At 49.4% G+C, this 21,566-nt stretch overlaps 1 protein-coding gene across 1 annotated transcript; it reads left to right on the top strand.

Annotated features, from left to right (window-relative positions):
- The first annotated feature begins 302 nt into the window (after positions 1-302).
- Positions 303-21,416, top strand: Cdcp1 (CUB domain containing protein 1). Its single transcript, XM_070017581.1, has 9 exons — positions 303-527; positions 8,553-8,762; positions 9,383-9,748; positions 11,044-11,412; positions 13,396-13,617; positions 15,015-15,389; positions 16,496-16,861; positions 17,886-17,973; positions 20,116-21,416. Exons 1-9 carry the CDS (start codon positions 455-457, stop codon positions 20,549-20,551), a joined length of 2,505 nt encoding a protein of 834 aa, XP_069873682.1. The 5' UTR covers positions 303-454; the 3' UTR covers positions 20,552-21,416.
- The last annotated feature ends 150 nt before the right edge of the window (positions 21,417-21,566 follow it).

Consider the following 21,566-nt stretch of genomic DNA (forward strand, 5'->3'; position numbering starts at 1 on the left):
CTTCCTGGACAGGCTGGCTTCAAACCTGGACGCTCAGATCTCAGCTTTCCAAGGAGCTAATTGGACAGCAGTGAGCTTCCAGGCTTAACTCCCTGGTCTGCCCGGGGTTGGCATAGGGGAGAGGCGGGCAGAGATGAGGGTTTTCCCCGGGGATCACAGCCTAGCAAGAAGGACCTTCAACCTCAGAAGGGAGGAGACAAAGCTCAACCTGGGCAGCAGGAGTGGCCACCGAGGCAGGAAGGGGAGGAGGAGCAGGAGGAAGAGGCCAGAGCTGCTGGGCGGAGTCTGGGCCTGAAATCACCTGCGTGCTGGTGAGCAAGGCTGGGCAGGGCTGGGCCAGGCGGGGCTGGGGCTCAGCGGGGCGCCAGCCTGGGTGGTGCCCACGGCTCCCCAGCTCCCAGCCAAACTGCCAGGGATTGACCGCCCCCCCTGAAGCCAAGACACCCCTAGAGCCATGGCTGGCTTTCCCCACAGGGGCCCGATCGCACTGTTGGGGGCTCTGCTCCTGGCTGGGGCCCTCAGGACAGGTAAGTTGGGGTGGAGGGGTGGGGGGAGAGACCTTCCTCCCCAGCCCTCCCCAGAGAGGGGTGTTCTGGAAGTGTTGGGGGTGGGGAAGGGGGGAAGGGGGGCAGAGGGAGGGAGCTGGCAGGTTCTGAGATCGGGGAGGGGGTGTCCCAAGATCCACAGCCCCTCTCTCCTCCAACTCCTCCAAAGTGCATTATGGGGGGGGGGTGATGGCTTAGGGCATCTCTCAAACCCACTGGCCCCAGGCTGGACACGTGGACGGGGCCCACTCTTGACTCTGGACTGGGAAAGGTTGAGCTCAGCCCTGGAGGAGGGGGAGAGGGAGGAGGAAGAGGAAAAGAAGGAGGAGGAGGAGGAGGAGGAGGAGGAGGAGGAGGAGGAGGAGGAGGAGGAGGAGGAGGAGGAGGAGGAGGAGGAGGAGGAGGAGGAGGAGGAAGAAGAAGAAGAAGAAGAAGAAGGAGCTACCTCATGGTACCTGCTACCCATCCAAGAAAGGGATTTCAGTGGGATTTGGGGAAGGGGGTGCGGGGAGACATCCAAAGGCAGCGGGAAATTGAGTTTCCTCCCCTCTGCCTAGATTAATGTAGTGAGCTACTAGGGTGGTCAGGTGAGGGAGTTTTTACCTCTCGCCCCTCCATGATCCCCACCCATATACTCTGTTTCCTTCCTCCCTCCCCACTTCTCTCTCTCAGTTTAAGATCATTGATTCAAAATGGTAGAAAAGGAGGTTGATAGCTCCCCTGTCCCCCGCTTGCTTCATGAGTCAGCTGCACCTCTGGGGGCTGTGGGTTTTGACTGGAGGTGGGGGGGAGATGTTTGTTGCTGGGATTGTGAATTTCCAGAAGTTCTGGTTGGAAAGAAATGGACCTCTGTGTCCCTGAAAGTTGGAACATGTGTTAAAAAAAACTAGTAAAGAATCTGCTTTCTGGACTGGCATTGTGGCTTAGTGGTAGAGTGCTTGCCTAGCATGCATGAAGCCCTGGGTTCGATTCCTCCACAGAAACCGAAAAATCCATCGGTTGGTGCTGTGGCTCAAGTGGTAGAGTGCTAGCCTTGAGCAAAAGGAGCTCAGGGGACAGCGCCCAGGCCCTGAGTTCAAGCCCCACGACTGGCCAAAAAACAATCTGCTTTCTTTGTGTGAGAATTTTGATATGAGACGTCTACACAGACTAGCAGAGATTTCCCATGTTTGCTTGTTTTGATTATTGTGCTGGTATTGGGGCTTGAACTCAGGGCCTGATATTTTACTCAAGGCTGGTGCTGTATCACTTGAACCATACAAATCTACTTCATGGACTTCCCTACTCAGGCTAGCTTTGAACCACGATCCTCAGACTTGGGTCTCCTGAGAAGTTAGGGTGACAGGCGTGAGCTATCAGCTTCTGGCTCATGTTTGTTGTATTTTTTTTAATAGAATTATCTAGGAAATGATTTGGGTCTTTGACCCAAAATCACCCAAAGGGGGATTTGTGTTTGACAGTTCCATAAATTAGGGTGGATGGAGGGAAAGAAGGAAAAGTAGCTAGGGTAGGTGTTAAAAACAAACAAAAGACAGGATTGTTTCCGGGTTCCTTTCTGCCACATCTAGCAGATGCTACACAGAAAATGTTGCTAAGTAAAGAATATTGAAGGGCTGGGAAGGTGGCTCAGTGGTAGAGCGCTTGCCTTGCATGCCTGAGGCCCTGGGTTCGATTCCTCAGCACCACATAAGCAAAAAGCAAAAAGCCAGAAGTGGTGCTGTGGCTCAAGTGGTAGAGCGCTGGCCTTGAGCTGAAGAGCTGAGGGACAGCGCCCAGGCCCAGAGTTCAGGCCCCACGACCGGACTGCTCCCCAGAAGAATTAAAAGAATATTGAGAGTTTATTTGAAATGTTAGGGGCATATTTGACTGTATTTTCTAGGGGGGGGCCTTGAACTCAGAACCTGGACACGATCCCTGAGCTTTTCTTTTTTTTCTTTTTTTTCCTCAAGGCTAGTACTGCTCCTGCTTCTGGAATTTTTGGTAACTAATTGGAGCTAAGAGTCTCATGGGCTTTTCTGCCCAGTCTGGCTTCGAACCAAGATCCTCAGATCTCAGCATCCAGAGTATCTGGGATTACAGGCGTGAGCCACCAGCACCCAGCTGACTGTATTTTCTTCTTTCCTTCCTTCTTTCCTTCCTTCCTTCCTTCCTTCCTTCCTTCCTTCCTTCCTCCCTCCCTCCCTCCCTCCCTTTCTTCCTTCTTTCCTTCCTTCCTCCTTTCCTTCCCTCCTTCCCTCCTTCCCTCCTTCCCTTCTTTCTTTCTTTCTTTCTTTCTTTCTTTCTTTCTTTCTTTCTTTCTTTCTTTCTTTCTTTCTTTCTTTCTTTCTTTCTTTCTTTCTTTCTTTCTTTCTTTCCTTCCCTTCCCATCCTGGGGCTTGAACTCAAGGCCCAGGTACCATCCCTGAGCTCTTCCTCTTGAGCCACAGCTCCACTTCCAACATTTTGGAGGCTTACTGGAGATAAGAGTCTCATGGACTTTGCTGTCTCAGGCTGGCTTTGAACCGTGATCCTCAGATCTCAGCCTTCTGAGTAGCTGGGATGACAGGCGTGAGCCACTGCACTGGTGCCCTGCTCATTTCCTTAATGAGATCTCAAGAATGGGCCCATAACCTCACACGATAGGACACAATTGAGTGTTTGTGGTTGGAATGAACTTGAGAGAGTGTCTAGTTCGCCTGAAGTCCTGGGTAATCCTTCTGAGTGAGGAAGGCTTTTGAGAAGTTTCTAGTTTAGGACAGACCGAGCACAGGCTAGCAGAGTAGAGATGAAATTAGAAGCACTTGGAGTGGCAAGTAAAGGAATTTGTCTTTTCTTTTTATGTGTCATTTTGTGCCGATCTTGGGGCTTGAACTCAGGGCCTGGGCATACGGCCCTGAGCTTTTGTGCTCAAGGCTCTACTACTTGAGCCACAGCTCCACCTCGGGCTTTTTGGTAGATCATTGGAGAGAAGAGTCTCATCAACTTTCCTGCCCAAGCTGGCTTCGAACCCTGATCCTTAGATCTCAGCTTCTTGTGTAGCTAGGATTATAAGCGGGAAACCACTGGTGCCCAGCAGGGAGTGTGCTTTTTAATGGGGTGTGTAGAAGACTCCCCAATTTTCAAGAATGCGACACTAGTCAGATCAAATCATAACTTGGTTAAAATCTCAAGTTGAAGTGGCTCACACCTGTCATCTCAGGAGGCGGAGATCTGAAGATCATGGTTCAAAGCCAGCCCGGGCAGGAAAGTCTGTGAGACTCCTATCTCCAATGAACCACCAGAAAACCGGAAGTGGCGCTGTGGCTCAAGCGGTAGAGTACTCACCTTGAGCTGAAGAGCTGAGGGACAGCGCCCAGGCCCAGAGTTCAAGCCCCACCACTGACATAAAAAGAATTCAAGCGGGTTTGGCTTTCCATGAGTCACTGAGACACCAATGGGGCGTGGGGTGGGAGCAGGGGGGCTGGGGGGGGTAATCAATGACCCCATTCTTGCTGTCTTCTGTTTCTGCCTCTTTTAACAGTGTGAGTAGACAGAAAAAAATGAGGTGTGTGTGTGAGAGAGAGAGAGAGCTCAGATTCCAGCTGCCTGCCGTTTTCTGGAATGCATACTTAGCACCTGGCTTCTGGGGGGGGGGGTAGGGGGATTGTGGGGGGGGGATGAGTCCAGCAGATGAGTCCCACCTTCCCCCACACCCCAACAACCCACACCTTGGCCTGAGCTGAGTCACGCAGCCCTCTCTCTCTGCCGTTCACTGAGCTGTGCTCCGAGCTTAGCTGTCAGCCCTGGGGTGTGTGTTCACCCCAGATGCTGCCAGGCTGGATGAGATGGCACCCCACCCACAGACCTGCTCTTTTGGGGGGGACAAGGGGGTTCTCATGTCTTAGCAATGTAGAGGAAGCTCAAAACAATCATGAAGCGAGAACTGAGCGTTAGTGGCTCACGCCTGTCATGCTAGCTCCTCGGGAGGCTGAGATCGGAGGATCGCAGTTCAAGGCCAGCCTGGACAGGAACGTCCGTGAGACTTTTTGTTGTTGTTGTTCCAGTCCTGGAGCTTGAACTCAGGGCCTGGGCACTGTCCCTGAGCCTTTCTACTTCAAGGCAAGAGCTCTACCACTTGAGCCACAGCACCACTTCTGGTTTTCTGGTGGGTCATTGGAGATCAGAGTCTCACAGACTTTTCCTGCCTGGGCTGGCTTTGAACAGCCATCCTCCAGATCTCAGCCTCCTGAGGAGCTAGGATGACAGGCGTGAGCCACCAGCACCCAGCTTTATTTGTATTTTTGCCTAGCATTGCTGATAGGGCTGTGAGAGACGAGAGTTGTTTTGTTTTGTGTTTTGTAGGCTGAGGTAGAGACGTGGAGAATGGAGTTTGCCTGTTAGAGGAATTCCATGATTGAGGGTCAGGATAGACCCCCAGAGGTGCACAGCTTCCCTGGTTAACAAAGGGTCAGCACCTTTAATTACCCTTCAGAATTATAAAAAAATTATCCTGCAATTAAACCATTTCAAACTACTTAACCAAGCCTTGTAATTAGTCCATCAGACTCTCCCAGACAGCCAACAACCGTCTAGACACGCAGGGCCACCTTTTATTATTTGGTGGTGGTGGTGGTGATGGTGTGTGTGTGTGTGTGTGTGTGTGTGCCCAGCATATGGGCGCTGTCCCTTAGCATTTTTCCTGCTCAAGGCTGGCGTTCTACCACTTGAGCCATGCTTTGGCTTCCAACTTTTTGCTGGTTCATTGAAGGTGAGAGTCGTATGTACTTTTCTGCCCTCTCTGGCTTCAAACTGAGATTCTGGGAAAGTTGGTGAGACTCTTTTTTTTTTTTTTTTTTTTTGCCAGTGGTCCTGAGACTTGAACTCAGGGCCTGGATATTGTCCCTGAGCCTCTTTGTGCTCAAGGCTAGCGCTCTACCGCTTGGAGGCACAAAGGCAATTCTGGCCATTTCTGAGTAGTTTATTGGCGATAAGAATCTCACAGCCATTCCTGCCAGGTGTGGCTACAAACTGGGATTCTTAGATCTCAACCTCCTGAGTAGCCAGGGTGACAGGCATGAGCCATAGGTACCTGGTTTGTGACTTAATACACGACACCTCCAAAAAAAAGAGCTGGAAGTGGAGCTGTGGCTCAAATGGTGGCTGAAGTTTATCATCCCAGCTCCTCAGGAGGCTGAGATTTGAGGATCATGGTTCAAAGCCAACCCAGGTAGGAAAGTCAAGTGAAACACTTATCTCCAGTGAACCACCAAACAAGCCAGAAGTGGAGCTGTGGTTCAAGTGGTAGAGCACCAGCCTTGAGCAAAAGAAGCTCAGGGATTGCTGGGAAGGTAGCTCAGTGGTAGAGTGCTTGCCTAGCATGCATGAATCCCTGGGGTCGATTCCTCAGTACCACATACACAGAAAAAGTTGGGAGTGGTGTTGTGGCTCAAGTGGTAGAGTGCTAGCCTTGAGCAAAAGAAGCTCAGGGACAGTGCCCAGGCCCTGAGTTCAAGTCCTAGGATTGGCAAAAAGAAAGAAAGAAAGAAAGAAAAACCTCAGGGATAATGTCCCAGGCCCTGAATTCAAGCCCAAGGACCAACACACACACACACACACACACACACACACGCACACACACACACACACGCACGCGCGCACACACACACACACACACACACACACACATGCACACACATTTCCTTGTAGCCAAAGAACCCACCAGACAGGTTTGAAGCCGCTTAAATGTTGTTCTCAATTAGATGAAAGATGTAGGCAGGGATACCCAGCATGCTTTGAGAGCTGCTGCTCTCCTTGGAACCCTGAGCCTGAATTCTAAGTCCAAAGCTGGACCAGGCCAACTGGGTGAAACCAGAGCTAATGCTGGAGCTGAGCCCGGCTGGGCTCCAGCTGTTAATCCTTGATGAACGGAACTGGCCTAGAAGATGTTGGAGATCTTAGACACTTGAGCCTTGGGTTCAGTCTGGCTGGCCACTTCTTATCTGGTCAGAACACAAATAACACCTGGCACTCTGGCTCACGCCTGCCAGTAATCCTAGTTACATTGGGGGATCAGGGGAGGGGCTGAGTTCTGAGGACTGTGGGTTGAAGTCAGCCTGGGCTTTTGAGAGTTCATCTCCATGAAAAGAGAGAGAGAGAAAGAAAGAAAGGAAGGAAGGAAGGAAGGAAGGAAGGAAGGAAGGAAGGAAGGAAGGAAGGAAGGAAGGAAGGAAGGAAAAATATGAGAAAGAAAACCATAGAGCCCATCTCTAACCAGCAAAAAGTCAGGCTGGAGGCATGGTTCAAGTGGTAGAGCACCAGCCAAACAAACAGCCAAGCCTTACCTCCTAGATGTGGTCTTAAAAAGTACATGAGGGAACAGCAGTGACCAAACATTTCAAATTCCAGGGATCTTTTGATTTTAAGCTACACTCCCAGATGCATTTGAAATGAAGCAAGATGTACAGATTTCCACCAAAGCACCTTGTCCCACCCCCCCACCCTCCACCCCCATTGCACCATTTTAAACAAGGTTTATTAGGGGGGTTGTTTTGTTTGTATACACACACACACACACACACACACACACACACACACACACACACACACACACACACACACACACATATATGCCAGAGATATTCTGGCGGGCAAGCAGATTGGAAAAAAAATTTTTTTAATTCTATCTTGATTTACCTTGTGGATGAGAACACACCATTTTCAATGGGGAAAAAAAAGAAGGTGTTTGTGGTTGCTCCTGGAATTCCTGGGCAGGATTAGATCTGCTTTTCATTCCTTACTTATCAAGCCCTGGGGCTTACAGAGAAGATCTGACTCTGTCTCTTCATCATGACTGGACAGGTTTTGGACAGGGTGTGTGTTTGTGTGTGTGTGTGTGTGTGTGTGTGTGTGTGTGTGTGTGTGGTAGAATTCCTTTTGCTTTTGTTTCCTACGCTATGATTTGGAGTGTGTGTGTGTGTGTGTGTGTGTGTGTGTGTGTGTGTATGTGTGTGTGTGTGTGTGTGTGTGTGTGTGTGTGTGTTAGAATTCCTTTTGCTTTTGCTTTTGTTTCCTATGCTATGATTTGGAGTTGCCCAGAAATAAGGTAGCAGAGAAGGAACTAACAGAGGAAGCAGACAGGCTGTGATAGGGTGAATAAGAATGAATATGAGCTTAAAACCAGTGGGAATTCCCACTGGAAGCCGGATGAATGAATACGGAGAGACGGAATCCAGGCAGGGGAAACTAGAGAGTTTGGTGACTCAGAAATCCAGCCTGGCTTAGTCCTGGAAATCCACAGAGTGTACTACTCCCAAGAAGGCTCCTTTGAGTTTCCCTCAGCTTGGAGGACCCCCCCCCCAAAAAAAAAAATCACATCAAAATTAAGATCAGTGACAGGGCTGGGCTCCGGTGGCTCACGCCTGTCATCCTAGCTACTTTGGAAGCTGAGATCTGAGGATCATGGTTCAAAGCCAGCCCGGGCAGGAAAGTCCTGTGAGACTCTAGTCTCCAGTGAACCACCAAAAAAGTAGAATGTAGAGTTGTGGCTCCAAGTGGTAGAGCGTTAGCCTGGAGCTAAAGAGCTCAAGGACACAGCACCCAGGCCCTGAGAGTTCAAACCCCAGAACCCCCCCTTCCCCCCACGCCACTTCAAACAAGAGACAGGCATCCTTGCCTGGCCGGTTCTATCCTGGCTCAGGGTCATTGGGAAGCTCAGAGGTGTCGATCTGTATACCCTGCCCATTCTCAGACCAGGAGAGGAAGAGACAAAGGTATTAGAAACACCAGATGTGGAAAACACAGCTGGAGTACTCACATGATGTCCCCTCCCTTCCTTCTTTCCTTCCTTCCTTCCTCCCTTCTTTCTCTCCCTCCCTTCCTTCCCTCCCTTCTTCCCTCCCTCCTTCTCTCTCTCTCCCTCCTCCTCTTTCCCCTCCCTCCTATCCATCCATCCTTCCTCTCTCTTTCCCTTACTCCCTTCCTGCCTGCCTTCCCTCTTCATTCATCTTTCCTTTCCTTTCTTTCCCCCCTCTTTTTTCCTCTCTCCTTCAGAGGCTTCTGAGATCGTGGTCCTGCCGGGGAGTGGTATGACCGTTCTCATAAAGCAGGGGACCCCAGCTGCAGCCGGAAGACCCTGCTACATCATCATGGCTCGTAGGCAGGTGACCATGTTGCTCGTCAAACCTGGAGAAAAAGTCTCGATCGTCTTCAGCTGCCCAGATCCAGAGAGGTACTTTATCCTGGAGATCCAGAAAAACATTGGTGAGTTCCTGCCGAGAAACTTGCACAGGATCTGTTCTAAACCCCTCACCCTGTTCTTGGGTTACCATCCCAATGTTGGGCATGAATTCATTTGTTTAAGCTTGAAGAGAGTCTTGGGGATCTGTCATCCTAGCTACTCAGGAGGCTGAGATCTGAGGATCACGGTTCAAAGCCAGCTTGGGCAGGAAAGTCCATGAGACTCTTTTCTCCAAGGAACCACCAAAAGCCAGAAGTGGAGCTCTGGCTCAAATATAGAGCGTTAGCCCTGAGTTTAAAAAATAAATAAGAGTTCAGGGACAACACCCAGGCCCCGAGTTCAAGCTTTAGAACTGATACGAAAATTAAAATGTTAACCAGGCACCGGTGGCTCACACCTGTCATCCCAGCTTACTCAGGAGGCTGAGATCTGAGGCTCGTGGTTCAAAGCCAGCCCAGGCAGGAAAGTCTGTGAGACTCTTCTCTCCAATGAATCACCCGAAAACCAGAAGTGGTGCTGTGGCTCAAAGTGGTAGAGCGCTCGCCTTGGGAGAAAATGCTCAGGGCTAGGGTCTAGGGTGTGAGTTCAAGTCCTGCAACTGACAATCAAATAAAAGTAAAATGCTTTTGTGGCTGCTTTGCAGATTGCATGTCAGGCCTGTGTCCTTTGGGGGAGGTTCGACTTCAGCCCCCAACGTCAGAATTACCCAGACTCAACAGAACTTTCATCTGGGATGTGAAAGCCCATAAGAGCGTGGGCCTGGAGCTGCAGTTTCCCCTGCCCCGACTGAGGCAGATCGCGCCGGGCGAGAAGTGTCCAGATGGGGCCGCTTACTCCATCAGCGGCCGCATTGATGCCACCGTGGTCCAAATCGGAACCTTCTGTCGTAACGGCACCGTGTCCCGGATCAAGACGCAAGAGGGTGTGAAAGTGGCCTTACACCTGCCTTGGTTCCTCTCCAGAAACACCTCTGGTTTCAACATCACCAATCGATCATCGTCTATAAAACGTGAGCACTCTCTCCCCTCCCCTCCCCTCCTCTCTTCTCCCCTCCCCTCTGCGGAATGAAGCTTTCACAGCTTCAGATCATCAGGATTCTTGGGCTGGGATGATAATAATGTCAGAACTTCTGACTGGGCACTGGTGGCTCACACCTGTCATCCTAGCTACTCAGGAGACTGAGATCTGAGGATCACGGTTCAAAGCCAGCCCTGGGCAGGAAAGTCCAAGAGACTCTTATCTCTAATGAAGCACCAGAAAACCAGAAGTGGAGCTGTGGCTCTGTGGTAGAGCGATCACCTTGAGCAAAAAGAGCTCAGGGAAAAAACAAGACTCTCTTTGAAACATAACCAGAACAACAACAACAAAAAAAAAAAAACAGGCTAAAAGCATGGCTCAAACACTAGTGCCCCTGCCTAGCAACCACGAGGCCCTGAGATCAAATCCCAGGACTGCTTCTCCCCAAAGAACATTACATAAACTTGCAATGAAGCAGATTATGAGGGAAACAAAGGCAGCAAACACAGAAAGCTCATCTCTCCTTTCCTATTTTACTGCATTTTACTATCTGGAGGGTTTCGTGTGTGTGTGTGTGTGTGTGTGTGTGTATGTGTGTGTGTGTGTGTGTGTGTGTGTGTGTGCACGTGCTGGTCCCAGGGCTTGAACTCAAGGCCTGGGCACTGTCTCTGAGCTGTCTAGTGTTCTAGGCTAGCACTTGAGCAATAGCTCCACTTCCAACCTCTTTTTTTCTTTTCGGGAGGGGAGGGGGCGGGGGGGGGAGGGGGCGCGTGAGTCATTGGAGATAAGAGTCTCATGGACTTTTCCTCCTCAGCCTGGCTTTGAACCATGATCCTCAAGATTTCAGCCTCCTGAGTAGCTAGGATGATAGGTGTGGAGCCATTGGTACCCAATTTGAGATCTTCCTTCCTTCCTTCCTTCCTTTCTTTCTTTCTTTCTTCCTGTCCCGGGGCTTGAACTCAGGGCCTGGGCGCTGTCCCTGTGCCTCTCTTCAGCTCAAGGCGAGCACTCTACCAAGTTGAGCCACAGCACCACTTCCGGTTTTCTGGTGGTTCATTGGAGATCAGAGTCTCACCGGACTTTTCTGCCTGGGGTTGGCTTTGAACCGTGATCCTTCAGATCTCAGCCTCTTGAGCAGCCAGGATGACAAGGGTGAGCCACTGGCACCCCATCTTTTTTTTTTTTTCCTAACATACCAACCCCTCAGCCACAGATAACCAAGAATCATCATTTCTTCTCCTCCCTCCCCTTTCTTTCTCTTTTCTGGTCTGGGTTCCATCTCAACAGGCCTGTGCATCATCGAATCTGTGTTTGAGGGTGAGGGCTCAGCTACCTTGATGTCTGCCAATTACCCAGAAGCCTTTCCTGAGGACGAACTGATGACCTGGCAGTTTGTCCTCCCTGCCCACCTGCGGGCCAGCGTCTCCTTCCTCAACTTCAGCGTCTCCAACTGCGAGCGGAAGGAGGAGCGTGTGGAATACTATATTCCCGGATCCACCACCAACCCGGAGGTGTTCAAGCTGGGGGACAAACAGCCTGGGAACATGGCAGGAAACTTCAATCTCTCCCTCCAGGGCTGTGATCAAGATGCCCAAAGCCCTGGCATCCTCAGACTGCAGTTTCAAGTTTTGGTTCAACATCCACAGAATGAAAGCAGTAAGTGAGCCTTGCTTGTCTACCCGCCCCCCAACCCCCCACCCCCGGTGTCCATCCCAGGACTTGAACTCAGGGCCTGCGCACTGTCCCTGAACTCTTTTGCTCCAGGGTAGTGCTCAACCACTTTGAGCCACAGCTCCACTTCAGGTTTTTCTGGGGGTTCATTGGAGATAAGAGTCTCAAGGATTTTCCTTGCCCAGGCTGGCTTTGAACCACAGTCCCCAGATCTCAGGCTCCTGGGGTAGACAGGATTATAGGCAGGAGCTACCTGGCTCGGGTACTCCTCCATTCTTCTCCTCTTCCCCTCCTTACTTCCTTCTCGGCTTCCCAGCTAGTTTGCCTGGGGGAGGTACCTGTTTCTTACCTGTGATCTCCTGAGCATTTAGACTTTGGACACTGAACACAATCTCAGGAAGTAGGTTGCTAGGCAGTGAAGACAGGCTTAGTGGTGAACACCTGGCATACAATTGTTGGGTTGTTTTTTTTTTTTTTTTTAGTACAATAAGAAAATATATGGTTGGAGGCCAGGCTCACGCCTATCATCCTAGCTACTCAGGAGGCTGAGATCTGGAGGATTTGGGTTCAAAGGCAGCCCCCGGCAGAGAAATCCATGCAGATTCTTTACCTCCCATTGGTGAGCCCCAAAACAGAACTGGAGAGATGATCCAAGCCGTTGCATGCCAGCCTCCAGCAAGGAGAAAAAGATATCTAAAGAACCACACCTTGAGCAATAAAGCAAAGTGAGAACGTAAGGACCTGAGTTCAAGGCTGAGTACTGCCGCACACACACACACACACACACACACACACACACACACTCATAAAAGCCACTGCAAGATGGGCCTAGAATGAAAATTGTATGGGGCAAGGACTAGGGTGAGGTCATATCACCCCCGGGGTACAATCTTTAGGGTGGCACTCCCCTGGAGGTACCTTCACCTGGTTATGTAAGAACTGGGTCATCCTGTAACTCTGCCCATCGGGTTCCTCACCCTAAGAGAGTAGTGTGGAGGTGGGCGTGACTTCCGGAACCTGAAGTCTATGAAGGATGAAGGTTGGAATCTAACAAATGCCCTTGAATGAGGGCTTTTATGAGGCTCTGTCCAGAAGATACTCTCTCTCTCTTTCTCTCTCTCTCTGTCTGTCAGTCTGTCTGTCTGTCTGTCTCATTTATTTCCGTGCTGAGACTTGCTGGGTACTGTTCCTGAGCTCTTTTACTCCAACGTCACTTTGAGCCACAGCGCCACTTCCTGTTTTCTGGCCGTTGATTGGAGATCAGAGTCTCACAGACGTTCCTGCCCCGGGCTGGCTTTGAACCATGATTCTCAGATCTCAGCCTCCTGATTAGCTAGGATGAGAGATGTGAGCTACTAGTACCTGGAGTCCTTAATTTTTTCCAGTTTTCTTTCTTCCTCTTCTTTTTGGTTGTGTTTTGTTTTGTTGGTTGGTTTGTTGTCAGTACTAGAGTTAGAACTCAAAGCCTTTCAAGAGTGCTAAACACTTGAGCAACACCTCCAGCCCTTTTTCGCTTTATTTTCCAGTTAGGGACTTTTGCTTTTGCCTAGATTGAACTCAAATCACCAGCCTCCTATTTCTGCCTTCCTGGTAGCTAGAATGACTTGTTTGTGTCACTATGCCCAGCCTTTTAAGTATGTTATTTCTTTTTCTTTTTCTTTTTTCTTTTGGTTGGTTGTGGGGCTTGAACTCTGGGCCTGGATGCTGCCCCTGAGCTCTTCAGCTCAAGGCGAGCGCTCTTCCACTTGAGCCATAGCGCCACTTCCTGTTTCCTGGTGGTTCATTGGAGATAAGAGTCCCATGGACTTTCCTACCAGGGCTGGCTTCGATCCATGATCTGCAGATCTCAGCGTCCTTAGTCAGGATGATAGCCACCAGCCCCCCGAATATTTGTCTTTATTATTTCAAGTCAACACGTCGGTTTGTGGCTACATCTCATCTTGACTCATATCTGTTTTGTGGTTTCAGATAAAACCTACATGATTGACCTGAGCCAGGAACGAAGCATGTCACTCACCATTGAGCCCCGACACCTCAAACATGGCCGCAAGTTTGTCCCTGGCTGTTTTGTGTGTCTAGAATCTCGGACCTGCAGTACCAATGTCACCCTGACAGCCGGCTCCAAACACACCATATCTTTCCTTTGTGATGACCTGACTCGTTTGTGGGTGAACGCAGAGAAAACTATAAGTATGTCCAACCCCAGTGCTCTGGTCTCTTCCCTCTGCCCCTGACTCTTTTTCTTGGGGTGTCATAGGTAGATTATAAATCATCTGATGGGAGCTGGGCCATCAGTGGTTCATGCCTGTACCCTAACTACTCAGGAGGCTGAGATCTGAGGATCGTGATTGAGGGCCATCCCAGGCAGGAAAGTCTGTGAAACTTTTTATCTACAATGAACCACCTGAAAACTGGAAGTAGAGTTGTGGCTCAAAGTGGTAGCACGCTGACCTTGAGCGAAATGCTCAGAGACAGCGCCCAGGCTCTGAGTTCAAACCCCATGACTGGCAAAAAAATAAATGAAGTCAATCATCTGATGTGCAATGCCCATCCAGGGCAGAAAAGCAAGATCAACAAGAGAGCAGCAGAGAAGATATCAGTGTGTTTATTTCCTTTGGATCAGCCTCAATTGGAATAATACACTCCAGAGATTACTACAGGTGTCGAACACCTGTAATCCTAGCTATTTAGGAGGCTGAGATCAGATGATCAGCTCCAGGCTAGTGCTCTACCACTTGAGCCACAGCACTCCTTCTGGTTTTCTGGTGGTTTATTGGAGATAAGGGTCTCACAGACGTTCCTGCCCAGGCTGGCTTTGAACCACGATCCTCAGATCTCAGCCTCCGGAGTAGCTACAAATCTTTTTCTTATCTCAAAGCAGTGCCTCTTTTCCTGAGAAGAGCCAATCAAGCCAAAGCAGGAACTTTTTTTCCCCCTGAATCCTGGGGCTTGAACTCAGGGCCTGGGCACTGTCCCTGAGCTTCTTTTGCTCAAGGCTAGCTATATATCCCTTCAGCCACAATGCTACTTCTTGTTCTGAGGAATCAAACCTAGGGCTTCATGCATGCTAGACAAGCACTCTGGCACTGAGCCACCTTTCCAGACAGCAGAAACTTTTAAGCAATACACTGATAGAAAAGACAGTTTTTCTCCTAATCCCTTGGTTTTTTCTCTCAAGGCTGGTGCTCTTCCACTTGCACCACACCTCTACTTCTGGTTTCTTTTGGGTAGTGTAGTAGAGATAAGAGTCTCCCAGACTTTCTCACCTTGGTTGACTTTGAACTACAATCCTCATATCTCAGCGTTCTGAATAGCCTGGATTACAGGTGTGACCTACAGCACCTGGTTCAACCAGAGCCTATTTCTCTCCTCATTGCTCATAGAAGTTTGTCTCCCAGGTTAGTGAAGAACAAGAAAGTTCCAGCAGGAGGGAAAAACACTAATTCAGGAAGATGCCAGAAGGGGGAGAAAGAAGAACAAAATGCAAAGCAGGGCAGCCTAAGGCTGACTTGAGAGAGTAGGGGTGGGGTGGGCTGAAGTTGCTTTGATCTCTTCTGCATTGGGGTCCCACACACCTTCTGTTCCAGGCTGCCTGGACCCCCGATATTGCTACAAGAGATCCTATCCTCTGCGGGTACCTGGCTACATCCTTCAACTGCCAGTAGAGCTGCGTGACTTTTCGTGGAAGCTGCTGGTACCCAAGGACCAGCTCAGCCTGGTGCTAGTGCCAGCCCAGAAGTTACAGCAACACACACAAGAGAGAGTCTGCAACACGAGCTACAGCTATCTTGTGGGCAGTAGCACGGCCGGCCATGACTTTGGTTACTTCTGTCCTGGAGGTTCCATTGAGCGGATCCTGGTGAAGGAGAACAGCTCCGTGACCCTTCGTACATTCACCTCTAGCTTCCTGCAAGATGTCTCCAGACAGAGCCTCACTGTGTCCTTCATCCCAAACTTGAAAGGTAAGAGAGGGGCTTCCTCCACCTCCCTCTTCCCCACCTCCACCCCCTCCTATCCCCACCGTGGCCTTCCTCCTTTGAGCAAGGGGCTACATCTTAGGAGCCCCTTAATTAAGTGGTGAGTTTGGAGAGGAGGATCGCACAAGAGATTAGTTTCCTTCCTTCCTTCCTTCCTTCCTTCCTTCCTTCCTTCCTTCCTCTCTCTCTCTCTCTCTCTCTCTCTCTCTCTCTCTCTCTCTCTCTCTTTTATTTTGTCCATTGTGGGGCTTGAACTCAGGGCCTGAGTGCTGCCCCTGAGCTCTTTCTACTCAAGGCTAGCACTCTACCACCTTGAGCTACAGCGCCACTTCCGGTTTTCTGGTGGTTCACTGGAGAGATGAGTCTTCTGGATTTTGCTGCCTGGGCTGGCTTTGAACCACAATCCTCAGATCTCAGTCTCCTGAGTAGCTAGGATGACAGGTGTGAGCCACCAGTACCCAGCGCTTTTTTTTTTTCCTTTTTAGTGTAAATATTATACAGCGTATACAATATAATATATTAAATATATTATATAATACATCATAATACGGAATCTATTATAATGTACATAATACATAATTTATTATTATATCATATATAGCATATAATATATAATACATGTAATAGTGTACAATGTATAATGATAAAATATATATGCACACATATATGTTACATATGAATATGTATACATATATATACACACATATGTCTACATCTATATCTGTATTGTTCTAAAGGTGATATACAGAGAGTTTACAGTTTCATAAGTCAGAAAATGAGTACCTTTCTTTTCTTTCTTTTTTTTCAGTCCTGGGGCTTGAACTCGGGGCCTGGGCACTGTCCCTGAGCTCTTTTGCTCCAGGCTAGCGCTCTACCACTTAAGCCACAGCACCACTTCCAGTCTGGGAGTGGTTGATCAGAGATCAGAGTCTCATGGGGACTTTTCTGCCCTTGCTGGCTTTGAACTATGATCCTCAGCTCCTCTTGCGTAGCTAGGATGACAGGCAGAACCATTGGCACTCAATGAGTACATTTCTCTTTTGGACAGTGTCACCCCTTCCATCGCTCCATCTTTCCTTCTTTTTCTACAGAAGAAGGCATATTCACGGTGACCCCAGATACTACAAGTAAAGTGTACCTGCGGACTCCTAACTGGGATCGGGGCATGCCAGCTCTCTCCTCGGTATCGTGGAACATCAGTGTGCCTCGTGAGCAGGAAGCCTATCTGACCTTCTACCGGGAGCGGTCAGGTGTGGTGTGCCAGTCTGGGCGTGCATACATGATCATCCAAGAGCAGCGGAGCCAGGCCGAGGAAATCTTCAGCTTGGAAGATGATATCCTCCCCAAACCTAGATGCTACCATCACAGCTTTTGGGTCAATATCTCTAACTGTAGCCCTGCGAGCAGCAAGCAGCTCAATCTCCTCTTCTGGGTGACTCTTACCCCAAGGACTCTAGGTAAGGAGCGTTAGGATCTTTCAGAGATGACAAAGGAGAGAAAAATTGGCATCGGAAGCCCTAGAGGTAGAGCTCAAGTGGTAGAGCATCAGCCTTGAGCAAACCAAGAAGAAAGAAAGAAAAAGCAAAAGCAAAGGAAGAGTAAGAGACCCTGAGTTCAAGCCCCAGTACTGGCAAAAATGAACAAATAAAATAAGCCATCGAAACCCTCCCCCCAAAAAAGAGCTAGAATGATAGATTGAGTGGTAGAGCATCTAACTAGCCAGTGTGATGCCCAGAGTTCAATTTCTGACTTAAAAAAGAAAAGAAGTAGCAGAAGAAAAGGCACTGGTGGCTCACGCCTGTCATCCTAGCTACTCAGGAGGCTGAGATCTGAGGATGGTGGTTTGAAGCCAACCTGGGCAGGAAAGTCCATGAGACTCTTATCTCCAATGAGCCACCAAGAAACCAGAAATGGGGCTGTGGCTTAAAGTGGTAGAGTGCTAGCCTTGAACACAAAAGCTCAGGGACAGTGTCCAGGCCCCAACACCGGCCAAAACAAAAACAAAAACAGAAGAAGATTTAAAGAAAGTCAGTCAGATAAGACACTGCATGGAGTTTTTTCACCTCTACCCCCAAATATCTAAAGTGCTAGCCAGGTGCTTTCCATAGCTTATTGGAGGACAAGACAGTTCAACCCTCTCCCTGCAGGGAGAGGGTTCCTTACAATATGGCCGTCCTAGAAGCGTTAAGCTATCTTGCAGGTGGACACCAGTAGCGTGCATCTGTCATTCTAGCTACTCAGCAAGCTGAGATCTGAGGATTGCAGTTTGAAACCAGTGTGTGTGTGTGTGTGTGTGTGTGTGTGTGTGTGTGTGTGTGTGTGAGAGAGTGTGTGTGTGTGTGTGTGTGTGTGTGTGTGTGTGTGTGTGTGTGTGTAGAGGGGAAATGGCTGGCGGTGGCCATCTTGGAGACCCCTGGAGTTTCAGCCTGGTGCTAACCCTCGCTCATTTCTTCATCGCTGTCTCCGTGTCTCTGCTCATAGACCTGCCAGTGATCGTCATCGCCGGGGTCGGAGGTGGAGTTGTGTTGCTCACTGTCCTTCTACTCATTATTTGCTTGTTGAAGAAAAAGTAAGTGGACTGTCTCCTCTCACTGGCTATGGCTGGTTTGATCATACAGACCAGATAGGTTGTTAATTACTCACTTTTGCTCTCTAGCTTTGCATCCCCTGCTCCCCACCCCGCCATGCCCCCCCCCAAAGATTTTGTTGTTGTTGGTGGTGGTGGTGGTCGTGGGACTTGAACTCTGGGCCTGGGTGTTGTCCCTCAGCTCTTCAGCTCAAGGTGAGCGCTCTACCACTTGGAGCCACAGCACCACTTCCGGTTTTCTGGTGGTTCATTGGAGATAAGAATCTCACAGATTTCCCTGCCCTGGCTGCCTTCGAACCACAGTCTTCAGATCTCAGCCTCCTGAGTAGCTAGGATGACAGGTGTGAACCACCAGCATCCAGCCCAAAGATGAATGTTTCATATTGCCAGAAGTGAACTCTGGTGCTTGTGACTCAGACCTGTCGTCCTGGCAGGTTCAGGGCAGCAAGAAGGGAGCTTTAGTGGGGACACACAAGACACTGTGGGAGCAAAATTAGATACTAGGGAGTGTCCATGACAGGCTTCAAGCAGGAACCTTGGGAACTGATCATTCTAGCCAGAAAGTCTGAATTTATAAGCAACAGTACCATTATTTGTATCTCATTCTCCCAAAAACATACCAGGGATCCAGTCCACAGTGAGTGAAGTACCAGCCTGTATCACATGGTCCATTCTGCTAATTTGGATAATGGTCTCCACTCTCGATTGTCATTATTGCCCTCTGTTGGGATCAGAGAACACAAAGCTTGGTTGTCCAAGACAAGAGAACGCTTATGTCCAGTCATCTATGAGTGCAGACAACAGTACCCAGCCAGAATTAATACAGTTAATTAATACAGTTATTAAACAACTCTGGCAGCATATCCTGAGGTTTTGTTTTGTTTTGTTTTGTGGTAGGTTTTTTTGATTGTGGGGCTTGAACTTAGGACCTAAACACTGTCCCTGAGCTCTTCAGCTCAGGGCTAGCACTCTACCACTTAGAGCCACAGCGCCACTTCCTGTTTTCTGGGGGGTTCATTGGAGATGAGAGTCTCATGGACTTTCCTGCCCAGGCTGGCTTTGAACTGCGATCCTCAGATCTCAGCCTCCTGTGTCACTAGGATGACACGGGTGAACCATGCAGAGCCCCAGCATATCCTGAATTTTGTCATCATGCTGGGTCTTTCCTATGTGGGTAGTTTCTGCTAATGAGGAGTTTCACGGTGTCCAACTCAAGCAGGCCATGAACTGATCTCTTCTCTCTTTAGTGAAGTCTCATTTTTGTGTGTGCTCACCCTGGGGTTTGAATGCAAGGCCTGGGTGCTGTCCCTGAGCTTTTGTGCTCAAGGTTGGTGCTCTACCACTTGAGCCACTGCTCTGCTTTTAACTTTTTGTTGGTGGTTCATTAGATATAAACATCTCATGGACTTTCCTGCCCTGGCTGGCTTTGAACTACGATCCTCAGATCTCAGCCTCCTGAGTAGCTAGGATGACAGGCGTGAGCCATAAGCATCTGACCCAAAGGCTTTTTTAAAGTGTTTTTCAAGTGTTCCCCAGGCCATAGTTTCAGGTTCTAAACAATTTCAGGAACTGAAAGGTAACACAGACAGGAAAGCCTAAGTTCCTTGGGTCTCTATAGAAATGGCCCTACCTCGGGGCTGGGAAGGTGGCTCAGTGGTAGAGTGCTTGCCTTGCATGCATGAGACCCTGGGTTCGATTCCTCAGTACCACATACACAGAAAAAAGCCAGAAGTGGCGCTGTGGCTCAAGTGGTAGAATGCTAGCCTTGAGCACAGAGAGGCTCAGGGACAGTGCCCAGGCCCTGAGTTCAAGCTCCAGGACTGGCCCCCAAACAAACAAACAAACAAAAGAAATGGCACACCTCTAAGCTTCTTGCCTCTTTTTGTTGTAGTTCTTTTGCCAGTCCTGGGGCTTGAACTCAGGGCCTGGGTGCTGAGCCTCAGCTTCTTTTACCCAAGGCTAACGCTCTACCCCTTGAGCCACAGCGCCACTTCTGGCTTTTTTTTCTGTTGACATAGTCCTGAGGAATCGAACCCAGGGCTTCCTGCATGTTAGGCACGTATCCTAACACAAAGCCCCCTTCCCAGCCCCTCTCATCTTTCTTGTATCCTTTGTGACACACAGGAAAAAGCAGCTCAACAAAGGCCCGGTGGTGGGAATCTACAATGGCCACATCAACACCCAGATGCCCGGGCAGCCGAGAAAGTTCCCGAAAGGTCGGGCAGACAATGACTCCCACGTGTACGCCGTCATCGATGACTGCATGGTGTACGGGCATTTGCTACAGGAAGGATCGAATGGGTCCTTTCTCCGACCAGAGGTGGACACCTACCGTCCTTTCCAAGGCCCAATGGGGGACTGCCCCCCATCTCCACCTCCCATAGGCTCCAGGGCCCCAACTACAAAGTTGAGCAGCGATGAAGCTCCCCCTTGTGCCCCTCCAGAGTCGGAGAGTGAACCTTATACCTTTTCACATCCTCATCCACGTGATGGAAGCCAAAGAGACACAGATATACCTTTGCTGGAGACCCAACAGCCCGGAAAACCAGCAGCAGAATAACTTCAGCATCTTTCTAGAGACTTCGCGGAGATATACACTGAGGCAGCGCCAGGAGATCCCCTTAACCAGAACCTCCTCCAAGAAAAGGGATCGAATAGGGGAAGAGGGAAGAAGGGATCCTGGATGCCACGAACTTCCAGTTATCTAGTGGACTTGCTCTGGTCACGAAGCAGAAGCGATGGATTTTGGCTGGGGTTAGTGTCTGGCCATGAGGGTTCACGGCTGTGTGAATTCTAACCCTGGCACATGTTGTGGTATAGATGTGATGACAGGAGAGAGATTTGCGCGGGCTAGCACGGGGTAGCCCTAAGCCCTGGGTTCAGATCATTTGTCACCTTGAAGTGACAATTTGTGCATGTGTTTGTGTGTGCGCATGCGCATGCATCCTGGGGCTTGAACTCGGGGCCCAGATACTGTCCCTGAGCTTTTTCGTTTTCTTTTTTTGTTTTTTTTTGCACAAGGCTAGCATTCTACCACTTGAGCCACAGCGCCATTTCTGGTTTTCTGAGTGGCTTATTGGAGATAAGAATTGTCACGGACTTTCCTACCCGGGCTGGCTTTGAACCGAGATCCTCAGCTCTCAGCCTCCTGAGTAGCTAGGATGACAGGTGTGAGCCACCAGCATCTGTGTTCATTGGCGTAAATGTAAGCCAGTCCAGCTCAGCGTGATGCATCTCTGATGCTGTAGCCAGTGTTCAGAGGGGGACAGTCAACCAAGATCCTAAATCTATCAGTCCATCTTAGAGAATCGGTTCCTATGGGTCACCAATACTTAGCTGGAAATAATTTATTGAATGTACATATTTTTAGCTAGCCTTTTGTTTGTTTCCTATGCTTTTTTAAAATAAACAGATTTACAGATCAACTGTGGATTGGATTATTTGAATGCTCGAGGCCTCGGTTCTATGGCCATTATTCTTTTTCTTCTTTATTTTTTTTGTCAGCTGTGGGACTTGAACTCAGGGCTGTCCTAAGTTTGTTTGTTTGTTTGTTTTTGCTCAAGGCGAGTACTCTA

The sequence above is a fragment of the Dipodomys merriami genome, unplaced genomic scaffold, assembly GCF_024711535.1.
Source record: "Dipodomys merriami isolate MVZ:Mamm:240054 unplaced genomic scaffold, mDipMer1.0.p SCAF_125, whole genome shotgun sequence".
Classification (NCBI taxonomy): Eukaryota; Metazoa; Chordata; class Mammalia; order Rodentia; family Heteromyidae; genus Dipodomys; species Dipodomys merriami.

Coding starts and splice junctions, on each gene's coding strand:
- Cdcp1 (XM_070017581.1), top strand. CDS start 455: ATGGCTGGCTTTCCCCACAGGGGCCCGATCGCACTGTTGGGGGCTCTG. Junction 8,763..9,382: donor GGAGATCCAGAAAAACATTG/GTGAGTTCCTGC, acceptor GCTGCTTTGCAG/ATTGCATGTCAGGCCTGTGT. Junction 9,749..11,043: donor TCGATCATCGTCTATAAAAC/GTGAGCACTCTC, acceptor CCATCTCAACAG/GCCTGTGCATCATCGAATCT.